Below are 12,248 nucleotides of genomic sequence, written 5' to 3'. Positions count from 1 at the left end.
TGACCTACTCTGGAATGTGTTAAAGCCATCCTGATAACTTCAACTCTAAGTTATTAAATTTACTCCCTGTTCAGAAGTCTCTGCCTGGTTTGATACATTATCATACAAAATTGAATGACAGTAATAGAGTGCCCCGTCCCCCTGCAGTTCTCACAGCCTTTTCTCACAGTCCTAGCTCCTGTTACGGCAGATATACTTCTGTTAAAAACTGTTTCTCCTCAGGAGGCTGTGAAGTAAAGCTTTTCCATTGGGTATCTCTTGGGGAGATCTATATGTGAAATTAACCCTTTCCAATGTGCAAAGGTACAGCATCAAATTTGAAAAGTCCCTGTACAAAATGAATTGTGCAACACCTCAAAAACTTGGGATCAATTATATTCAAATGCAGTAGACTGTTTCCTTGCAAGCTCCTTTTTCTCACCAATTTTGTTTCCACAGCTCTTAATAACTTTTCCAGATTTGCTTTAAAATGGCAAGCCCATAACATTCAAAATTGGAAAATAGTTTAAGTTGGTTTTATATATGTTATATTGTCAAGTGGCATTCACTTATAACGTGCTTTAATCCTGTTGAAGTTAGATAAAATCTAATGACCTCATTGTCTTGAGATCTTACTTTTTATGGCTTTTTTCCTCTGAAGTGTTGTGCAAACTTTAAAAATACCTTACCTGAGAAAAGATATTCTTGCCTTTCTTAATGAGGAGAGCCTGCTGCTTGCAATATTCTTTATGTCATCCTGTGTCACTAGTTTTTTTTTGGAAAGGGCATTCCCAGTCATATGAGCAAAAGTTTAGTGTGGGTTCTCATGTGCATTCAGGGCTGCAGGAAAAGTTGTCTGTAGAGAGCTGTCCCTTCCTGCCAGTTTCCATGTGAGAGTATTTGCAATTTAATCTTTACTTCCATTTATCTAGGGCAAAAGCAGGTTTCTTGAGAGAGCTTGAGAAGACTGGTAAAGGAACATCAAAGATATGAAACTACCTCTGGCCAAACTGACTAGGATTTGTAAAGCAGGAAATTTGATTTCTTTGCTTCCTCCTGTGAGCACTGCTCTGTACCTGACTGCTTTAGTGGCTCCTAAGGGTGCATTCAAGGGTTGGTTGTATGATTCACTGGGTATATGGGGAAAGGGAGGAGAAGTTGTGCAGTGATGACCTTTATTTTGACCACCTTCCCCTTCCCCGTCAAAGAGTGAAATTTTGGTCAAAGAATTTTGGTGCAAACTTGTAATTTTACAGTATTCTAAAGCTTCTTTTCCCCTTGATTTAAGTGCTTCTCTTATTTTCTTTCTTTCCAACATCTGTAGTCACTCTTGAGGATACTGGAGAGTCCCAAGAGCCATTCAGCTTTCAGAACCTGCAGTGGATTCAATGGGCTCCTGTCCCTCCTGTCTGACATGGAGGGTGCACTGCAGGACCCTCCATCTGGGCAGTGGGCAGCAGTTGGGCAGAATTGCATCTTGGAGCTGGTTTTCCATGCTCTTCAGGGGATAACTGCAGCCCTGCACCTAGACCCTGTCAACAGCACCTTCTTCCAGAGGAATGGCCTCTTTGAAAAGATGGCAGAGGATCTGGGATCACTCGGATGCTTCTGGACGGGAGGGAAAAAGCAAATTCCTGTGAGCCTTGAGAAGACAAGGACATTTCCAGAATTCTTGGATGCAGCACTCTGTTCTTCACAACCTCTCCCAGAATGGCTAAAAAACTGCATTTGGATTCTGAATTTTCTTGATCACATGGTCAAAGGAACCCTCCATCAAGAGAGCTACTTTAAGGAGAGGAAGCCAGAGATGGAAGAAGCAAGAGATGATCAGGAGGCCCCCCAAGCTCAAGAAGAGCCTCCTGTTCCTTTCAAAAGACCAGTCAACAAATTACCTGCCTCTGCCTATATGCTATGGGAGAACCCTGAAGAGAAGTAAGCCTTTATTTACTACAGGAAATAGAGTACTAAGGCTGATATGTGCATTTTATATGATAGCAAACTGAGGGAAGGTGTGATATAACCTGCCAAGTGTAAACAAACCAGTTCAATCCCAACTCCCAGGCCTCCAGGCAGCAGAAGTCTGGAAAGGTTTTGGAAAGGTAAATGATAAAAAATTGGGTTATAAGTATTTAGTGCATCAGTGGGACACACAGCCCCAAGAGCTGCAGAGTTTATGTTGAAGATTGACACCTGCAAACTGGGAGCAGGAATGGAGTCTTAGAAGAAGGTTGGTGGGACTTAAATCTTGTGCTTAGTCACTGCTTGAACCCGCTCTGATCAATTTTGACTTTTTCAATTATGTGGAAAGCTGCTTCCAGTCACTTGATACAATGAAAATAGAAGTTACACTAAGGTATTTTAAATGCTCCCTCATGCATGTGTGTCCAAGCACGTGTGCAGACACACTCTCATTTATTCATGTTGAAATAGAGAAAATTGGGAAAGGAACAGTCATGCTGCCTACCTCACTGAATAAAGGTTTTTGTCAAAACATATATCCTTGGTAGGAAGGGAAGACTATACCAGAAATCAGCATAGCTGTCAGCTGTGAATCTGTTTTGAAGCACCTGCTTTTTGTAACTCATGAGATTTTTCTGTCTATTCATTTTTCTCTAGCTTTATCTTGAATATAAATTCTTTTATCAAATTTGTTTCTGGTTGGAGTTATGCTTAAAAAGGCTAAGTTGATAAGTGTGAGATTTCTTCAACCCTTACTGTAGATTATTGCAAAGTCATCTTCCAATTTACAGACCAAGACATAATGTCTGCCACTCATAGCAGCAGTCACTGAAGTCAGCAGAACTCTTTTCCCTGAGTACTGGAGCAGGCTGAATAAGCATTTCTGGTTATATTTATATTTGTTTGAAGCAAGTAAAAGAATGTGTGGTGGATTTCTTTGTTCCCTGTGCAGCAGATTTTAAAGTAGTCATGGAGATGTTTGCTCCATGTTTACTCTTTAAAGTACACTGGAAGTTTCTGATTAGTACTCAGTGCTGGGGAGAGGACTTGGTAGCTCAGGAGGAATAAATGCTCTTTTCCAAGCAGATCTTCCTAGCCTGATTTGGAAGAACATGGGTCCCTGTGCATAGAGGGTGGTAGTTGTGAGAAGTACACTGTCTGTTGTATGGATGTTAAGGGAGAAAGAGTAGGTTGAGGCAGTGCTGGGAGGGGTGTGGCTCTGTCTTTCTTTATGAAGTTACTAGGTCTGAAATGAAGAAATGAGCAAGGCTTCCTATCTCCTTGTGTTCTTTTGCCTGCTGAGATGTGATGTTGTGCAGTAACTGCAGACCACTGTGGAGATATTAATCCTGAAAACTGGGACCCTTTCAGTTCACAGTGTCTGTCTGATTTGGGGTTGTTTGTTCTGGGATGTGAAGGCACAAAAGGAAGCCAGATCAGCTAGGGGAGGTTGGAGACTGTGCATGACAGCTGTATGCAAACACAAAAGAGGAACATGTACTGGAAAGCAGACAATCTTCAAGCTATACAGCCTGTATCCTTTTCCACCAGTAAATTTTATGAAAATAAAAATAAGAAATCCCATAGTTTCTGCAAGCCGGTTGTTCCCCTAGTGCAGCTTCCTCTTAGCTGTAATCCACACTCACACTTCCTCCTGAAAGGTTTCAGGCAGCAGCTTGAAAGGAGGAACTTCAATGCAGTCAGTGTAGGTGGCCTCTGATACCCCATCTTGCAACACGTATTTAATATTCCCAAGGAGGCAGGGAAGGGAGGTGATCCTGCAAGAGCTTGTGGCTAATACATAGCGAAGTTAGTATTTTAATGCTGGATAATATTCTAGCCCCTTCCACTGTCCTGTGGTCAATGATGCTGCAGACTTGTGGGAATTGACTCTGTCCTTCCCATCTCAAAACCAGCCCTCTGTGCTCCTGCAGTAATGTTTGAAACACCTTTTGTGGCAGATGGGGTCTCTGGTTTTCCTTTTGTTCCTGGTGATTGGACATAGCCTGCTGCAAGCTGTGTTAACTGAGGCTGATCTCTCTGGAGGGAGGGAGGGAAGCCCTTCTTTGTGCCCACCCAAGCAGCATGGCTGCTGCAGCTGCTCTTACAGCAGCTCACTGTGCTAATGGCTCTTCAGGTTCTTTGTGACATCGCATTTTGTACCCAAAACCTCTTATTTATCTTATTTAACTAGCACCAGTGCAGAGCAGATTTGCAGTTCACACCATGAGGCTGGTGAGATAGATGGAGTGGAATCACAGGGCTAGTTGGATAGCCCTGGGGCAGGGGTGGGAGAGATGGGCTGTTTGCAGAGGTGAGGAGTACAGGAACACAGCTTTTGTGCTAAGACAGGCCATAAAATGAGGAGCACAGAGAATTCTTATTATTCAGTATATTATTCTAAAAAACCCTTCTTGAGCCTTGTTGCTCTTCTCTGCACACACTCCAGTACCCCGACGTCCTTGTAGTGAGAGGCCCAGAACTGGACACAGCACTCGAGCTGTAGCCTCACCTGTGCCAGGCACAGGGGCAGAATCGCTCCCCTGCTCCTGCTGGCCACTGTTGTTGATGCAGGCCAGGATGCCATCCCTGTTGGCCGCCTGGGCACACTCTGGCTCACCTGGGCATGGGCCAGCAGACCAAGCTTGTTTCCAGCCAGGCAGCTTTCCAGCCATGATTTTGTCCCCATTGATTTTAGTGAGCTGGGGTTATTCTCTTCTAAAATGGTGTGGGTTTTCTCAGGGAGATGGGAGGAGAGTGTATTCTCAATGTACTTTTTTCTGTGATATTTAAAAGCTTGCCCACATTCATGTCAAGTACAGGTCTGTATATCCACACTGAAACCACTGCAGTAGCAACTCTTTATACCAGACCTGATTTTGATTTGTTGCACAGAAAATATTGCAAATAAGCAATTAATTTGAAATTATCCTTCTTGAGAGTGCAGTAAAAATTATTTGTCACTGTGTGGCAGTGTGCTACACACTACTCCCTGTTCTGCTGTATCAGATGAGCCTTTTTGGGAGTGGCTGACAAACATGTTTAATTGCAGCCCTTTTACCTTTCTTTACATCCCTTGTAAAACTTTTTTTTTAATGCTTACTCCTATCCTTGTACCTTGTGTTTTATCCAGTTCATAAAGTATATTATACTTTATTTTGTCAGTCTAATTACAGCCATAAGATGTTGCCTTTGCTTTTCTTGTGAGATCTGCTTGGGACAGATGTTTCTGACAGTGCACATCACAACTCCAGTTCAGAGGTGCACCCAGCAATGCTGATGATACTCTAAAAAGGATGAGCCTGTAGTGCCTAAACTAGAGTTTTTGCTGTGCTGTGGGTTCATCTTTGAGCTGTATCTGACCTCTAGACTGCATCATGGCATTAGCAGATCTTCTCTGTGATGTTTCTGATTCCTCAGTTCCTTCCTGTGCCTGAACATAAAAAGGTCCTAAGTGGCAAAAATGAAGACTTGTGGGAAAGCTATTCAATTTTACTTTATTACTTTAGGCAAATTCTAGTGTTGGAAGGGGAGGATGGCATACTGATTTCATCAAGACTGTCTCACCTTTGCTTATTTCTGTTTTATTTTAAAGTACTAAGGATACTGTATAACTCAATTTATAAACTTCTAGAAAATAAAAGGATAGCACTGGTTGTGGACTGATTCATCAGTGATGCCTCTGGTTGTCTGTTTTCTGTTCTGCAAATACCTTCAAAGGCAAAATTTGCTTAAAGAGGCTACCTCACATCTTTGAATGTGCAGGTCCTTGAAATGTCAGCTCATGAGCAGGTGATGTCCTGTCTTTGTTACTCTTAGGAGGCATCCAGCTGCTCTGGGTCATTTGTGTTGTTTGCTTAGTTTCCAATGCTGAGCCTGGTTGCTGCTGGGAGGATTTAATGCTGTGCTCTGCTGGAACATGGTTAGAACCTCTTTGCTGGTCTATGATAATTATGATGTGTCCTTTTACTGCAGGTTGGAAATGAGAGACTGCACCATTGTACATCCAGGTGCTGTCTGTGTCATGGTGAGGTTGTTGCCAAGGCTGTACAAAGAAGGATATGCTCAGGTGAGTCTGAACATATCAAAATGCCATCTAAACAGTGTCTTCTACTTCTCTGCAGCTTCATTTCCAGGAATTGCTTAGTCTTTGCAAATGTGGCAGTACTAAAATTTACCTAAAATGCTGTCAGGAGGAACAGCACAAATTTCACCGTGTCAGTAGATGTAAGAACAACAAAAACTATTGGCTGTCAGTTTGCCAAAGCATTTCTGTGCTTGTCTGATGCAGTGTATGGATTTTGGTCCCAGAATACTTATTGCAAAGGCATAATGTAGAAGTGCCTTGAAAACTGTTTTAAGTATAGCCAACAGATCAAGCAACCAGAACAGTCTGAACCCTTCAGGCCTAATGGTCCATAAACATTTAATGCAGCTTAGAATGTGTTTTTCCTGGTCAAACCTTCCAGATATATACACACCCACTCTGAATAAATATACTGCCTGGATTGTATTGGCTGTTTGGTCTAACATGCAGTCAAAGTACACATGAAGGGACTGAAATAAACCCAGGTTCTTCATCCAGAGCTCTGAAAGGAACAAATAACTGCTGGTACATTCCATCTCTTGTTTATTGGAATCAAGCCACCAGCTTGTGAAATTTTGTTAATTACAGTAATTAATTTCTGAAAAACAAGTAGAAGGGTTAATTGGATGAGAGTGTCATTGAGAAATTGGAATTGGCTCCAGGACTTGAGCTCTGTAAGAAGGAGAGCCTCTGAGATCCTCAGTAGATGGCAGTGTTCTTAAAAGTATGAAGGACTAGAGCACAAATTCCAGTTATGTATTTAAGTATGCTCATATTTTCTTTTTGTCTCTCATTCCTTTTTTCTTAGTCAATAAGAAATTATTACTGGTAGTGTTTTAGTATTTCTGTTGTGAATATGATTGCCTCAGGTAAAATTGGACCACTATTATGCAAAGTCCTGAGTCAAACTCTCCCTAGGAGTTAACAAATGTCTTGAGGAGTTCTCATAAAATAACCTGCAAAAAAGGTTAAAGGAAAAATAGAATTTTCCTGGCTATTTCTATTGAAAAATCATTGAATGAGACAGAGAAGGAACGGAATATTTCAGAGCTTGGGGAGCTCACTGATGCTGCCAGGTAGAGACATAAAAGGCTGGACTTTATTAGCTTTAATCATAACATATATCACTACATGAATCCTTGTGCCAGGAGATTCTACTTGGAACACAGGAGTCAGGTAAGATCTGATGCAAAAGGTTTAACCTCAGTGGCTAGTGAAGGGGAGCTATGTGCTAGAAGGAAAATAACTGAAGCAATTACTCTTTGGGTAGATATATTCTGTCCCAAACAGGTTACTATTTCCTTTTCTAGTGCTACAGTACTAAACAGCTAGATGAGATGAAATAATGGCTTTGTGGATGTACTGCAGACTTTGATAAAAAAGTCCTTAAGGGGCTTCTTGCTCTGAATTTAAGACTGAATCAAAAAGTACCCTTTTTGGGAGCAAATGTGGGGAAGAGACAATAACTCATCTCTTTGTGCTTATTTTAGTGCCATGATAGATATTTTAGGTCCTAGTCTCCGAGAGTAATCTGGAAAAATCTTACAATCAGTTCAAGTCATGTGTGATTCCTTTGCTTTCACAGAATTAGCAATGAGAAAGCACTGCTTTTACAGAAACTTTAATGGGACTCAATAAAATTAATGTACTTTCAATTCTGACCCTCAGAAATAATATCAATTTCCTGCCAATTTTGCAACTTCTCAATGACCTTTGTCAGACCCAAGAAATGATGGGCTGAAGCAATGTTGAACCTGTCAGTGTAGAAAACCCAGTAGCAGACAGTAAAACAGGTGTTTTTGTACTTCAGCCATTTCTTATGGAATGGAATGACAATTCAAAGCTGAGGAGAATAGATTTGTGGATGTATATTCCTGCCATTGCTAGGCATGAGGAAAAAATAATTTGAATTTCATGGGTCCAGAAACTTGCTTAAAACTTTTAAACTGACCAAGAGTTTTGAGTCAGTGAGCAGTCTTTGAGTCAGTAAATTGTATTTAGGGGACATTGCTCATGTTCATGCCTATGACTGGAACTAAGCCAGTTTCCATCGGACTCTATGTTGTTTGACCACATACAAGATAGATTTTCCTTTCATTAGTATGTTGTCTGTTCAGTGATGAAAGATTGCCTTGCACATGTTTCAAACACTTTGTAAATTGAGACAGGTTCCCATCCACTTCAGATATGTGGCCCAGGATATTCACAGCATATTTTCTACCTTGAAAAGAAAGACGTTTCCTTTCAGACACATCATCCTTGACTGAAATTTTAAGATTCCAAAGTGTCATGACAAATCTTTCCCATTTGTAATGTCAGATACAGAGATCGTCTAGATCTGACGAAGGTGGGTAAGGGAAAGGAAAGAACTTCTGAGAAGAGAATAAAAGCTTGTTTCAGTTCTGTCTCATCATCCTGGCAGGTTTCTTCTGAATACAGACAAAAAAAAAAATCTTCACACAATTCATCATGTAAATTATTTATACTTTTGCTAAGTAATACTATTGCTTCCACAGCTGGATTTTTCCTTTTTGTTTTCATCCATGTCTCTTGTATAATGAGCTGCTGTCATAGTCACTGTTGTGAAATCAACATCAATAAGGATTTTGCAATTTTTAAAAAGACACTAATCCCTGTTTTAAATTTAGGCTAAATTACTTGTTCTCCCTTTAGATGTTAAAAAAGTTAATTTTTTCAAGTATTTCTGCACACATAATTATTGCTATTTTGTTCTTCAATCTAAGGAAATTGCATCCTTTTGAAGTGAATGCACAGTGACAAAAGTTCATCATTTTTGCATATCTTGAAAATAGCATTATAACCCTGAAGATGAATAACAGTGAATTAAATTCAGCTACCAAGTTTTGAAACTATGGGCTCTTAGGAGAAGGAATCTGGGAATTACTTAAGCAGATTGGACAAATTGCCAGGTGACATTTGCCCTTAAAACTCTGAGGCAGAGCTCAGCTGCATTCTAACTGCACCTTCAATATCCTGATTCACAGTGCAAGTAACAAGAGTTAAGAAAATCAATCCATGCATACAGAAATACACAGCATGGTTTCTTGGCCACCTTTAATATTTCCACTAAAATCTCATTTTACTGGAACAAAAATCCATGAAAACAGCTCATTTTATTCAAAACAAAGCAATATTGGTATTGACAGAGCTGCTAGGCTAATGAAAACAATCAATCTTTTTGTACACCATTATGCTTTTATTGGATTTATTTTGGAATAAATCGGTTGCTTCACTTAGTCAAGACCCATGACATCCTCTGTTTAGTGTTATTTACACATACTTTCCTGCATATAGTCAGAAATGAAGTAAAATGTTAATTAAAAGATTTAAAAAGTTGTGAAACTTGTAAACACTCTGAAATAATGTAGTTTAGTCTGGTGGACGCTTTCTGTGTGTAATGCTATGCACAGTGAAAGGTATGTCCCTGGCAATGAATAGTCCTTCAGAGAGAAGAAAATGTTATCCAAAGAACTCACCCTTAGGAAATGTTATACAAAGAACACACCCTTCAGATATGACAAATTTAGTTGAGTTTGCAAAAACAGTATGTATGTTGCAATGGATGCATTGTTTTCTAAGTGCTGCAGTTGGGGGCACTTTGAACACAAATTGTCCTGTGTTGGCTTTGAAATTGTCCTGTGTTGGCTTTGTCTGGTTGAATGAAAAAGAGCTCAATTCCTCTTTCCACTTAATAAGCTTATTCTGAATCCAGTTGCTTCTCATTCATGTTATAAAATCAAATCCCATTGCCTTTATTTGTGTGTCTGTCCCCATTGTTGTCCTTTTCTTTAAAAGTTTGTGTGTCTATTTCCTGGAACATCATGGGAGAAAGTTTGAAGCTCTTTGAAATAGGGAATAATTCATCTTTGTAAGATTTGTGTTTAAATATATGATCCAGTTACTTTTACATGAAATCCAGTTAGGTCAATGGGGTACAATGCATTCCTAACTGTAAACAAATTGCTCTAAAGATAATTTAGGAGAATAGAAAGACTTAAAGATCATTAAGAAGCAAAGCTTCAATTCAGCAAAACATATAGAGAAGTGTTTAAAATTGTTTCATGACATTGCTTGATACAGTTTTCTTTAAGAACAGTGCTTTTAGAATGAAGAGTAGATAATGCCAATATGGCTCTCCACAGGCTTATTGTTATATATATTCTGAATTCCTGTGTTGGTCTTGGAGCTTATGCCCAGTAATCTGTCCTTGGTGGTGGTGCCTTGTTTTTGAATGCCAGCTGATTGTTTTCTTCCTTCACTGCCACAGAGACGAGGCAGGAAAGCTGAGCTGTGGATGGCCAGGCAGCTGCTCAGATGAATATATGCACATGAATATATGCACACTGATTTAGCGCAGAGCTTGATAGAACAGCCATGCAGTTCTGCTTGAGCCTCTTGCCTCAGGGGCTTCTTTTCTGGACCAGATGTTTACACTCAGGGATTTGACAATTGAAAAACAAATTAAAACAGAATAAATCAGTTGTCCTGTACAGCATAGTTCCAGCTCTCTGACTTTACTTCTGTGTCCATTTCAGCTTTCCCAGGAGATCCAATGTGCTCTGGTTGATCATATCCAGTCCTTGGTGAAGTCAGAGAAGAGCCGTCAGGTGATGTGTGAGTGTGGCCTGCTGAGCACCGTCATCACCTCCTGCCAGGATGCTTTCTGCAGTGACAGCCACCCCCTGCACCTGCCCCTCACCAGGGTCTTTGAGAAGCTTGCATCACAGGCTGTTGAGCCACATGTGTTAAGGTATAAGATTGTATCTAATGGAAGCAATTTGCTTTAGTGGTGCCTTTTTTTGCAAAGTTTAGTAAATAATTAGATGCTTCATGTAGTGCTCTAATTCAGCAAGACTCAGCCTTTTCTTTCAAGTCCTAGTTAATCCTCCTTCCTCACTGATTGCAGGATATATGCTTAAATGACTCATGAAGATGGTATGAGTCTGTAGTGTTCTGCATCATCTCTGTAGAGGTTATAAAGCCACTTATGAATGAACTAATTAAGTCACTCAGGGCTATGATAATACCAGGCTTCTCTCCTGGTATTTATATGGAGAAGCTGTTTTCTGCAGAGTAAAAATTACTTTCTCATGTCTCAGATTCATGTCAATGACAGATGCAAAAATAAAAAGTGCATCCTTTTTCCTCATGTGCTGTTTCCTGTTCAAGGTTGCATTTTCCTCAGTAACGCTGACAAATGCTAAACATTACAGTACCTAACAGCTACCAGAATGCAGATGAATATAAATATTCAGTGGAAGACTGTATTTCTTTCAGTCAAATAGGGAATAGGATTTAGAAAAAAAAAAAAAAAACTCCATAAAAATCTCTGACCCATTTTTTTTTTTTCTGAAAAATTAGGGCCATTCAAAAATATCGATGAAGAAAAGCAATCTTTGGTATTTTTTTTCAACATGAAAACCTTGAAAGGAAACATAAAGCAAGCAAAATATTTGTGTTGCTACAATGGAAAAGATTTCTTCTGTTCTATTTGGGATGTCTTTAAAATTCGGTGTTGAGTAAAATAAATTGTTCTCAAGAAGTCCAAGTTCTATTTGCATGGTTGCCGTGACTCCAAGTGTCTAGATTGTTTTCCTTTTTTAAAATGGCTTTTTTTTTTTTTATTTTAGGCAATTTTTGTGGCTGGGAGGTTCTCCATTAGTACCTTCTAGGCCCAGCACAAACAAGGCCAAGGTCCTTTCCTGCCAGGGGAGCGAGTCAGCTGATGCAGGTAAGCACACAATGAGCAGGGGCTGAGTTAGAGTTGTCTCTGCAGTGACTGGAAACTGCTGTTGAGTAGGTTGCTCCAAGGCAGTCCCTGTGAAGCTGGAGTATGCCTAGAAGAGTTTCACTGGGTATTTCCCCAATTGGGTGGTACTTGACCAACACTGAGAGCTGATCTAATAACTAGCAGAGATCAGATTAAATCTTTGCTCAAGTTAGATGCTGAGTATATACTCAGATTTTGCTGAATCAGACATGGACATGGTTTATAAAAACACTAATATTCTACAAATCAAGGGGAATGTCTCCTTTGTTGTGCAGCATATTTTTCTAGTGATTTATAGACAGAAATAGAATAAGCATGGGAATAAAGAGCACTGCTTTTTGTAGTCCCTAGCATATCCTAGTAATCTCCCTTGCTTCTGCAGGCAGTCTGAGTCGTTTCTCTGCTCTAATGTATTTTATAGATGAGAGGCTA

General features: G+C 40.0%; 1 protein-coding gene across 1 annotated transcript in view; it reads left to right on the top strand.

The window, feature by feature from the left end:
- Positions 1 to 12,248, top strand: part of WDFY4 (WDFY family member 4) — a 108,414-nt gene that overhangs the window by 13,634 nt on the left and 82,532 nt on the right. Inside the window, exons 11-14 of the mRNA XM_054276966.1 lie at positions 1,304 to 1,911; positions 5,914 to 6,007; positions 10,582 to 10,796; positions 11,677 to 11,777. Of these exons, the coding sequence (XP_054132941.1) occupies positions 1,304 to 1,911; positions 5,914 to 6,007; positions 10,582 to 10,796; positions 11,677 to 11,777 (1,018 nt within the window). The remainder of the gene's footprint in view (positions 1 to 1,303; positions 1,912 to 5,913; positions 6,008 to 10,581; positions 10,797 to 11,676; positions 11,778 to 12,248) is intronic.

Source organism: Melozone crissalis, unplaced genomic scaffold (assembly GCF_028551555.1).
Source record: "Melozone crissalis strain CALT ecotype California unplaced genomic scaffold, PUWL_Pcris_2 ptg000019l_1, whole genome shotgun sequence".
Classification (NCBI taxonomy): domain Eukaryota; kingdom Metazoa; phylum Chordata; class Aves; order Passeriformes; family Passerellidae; genus Melozone; species Melozone crissalis.
The sequence above is the reverse complement of the archived record's forward strand: the minus strand, read 5'-3'. Positions and strand labels throughout refer to the sequence as shown.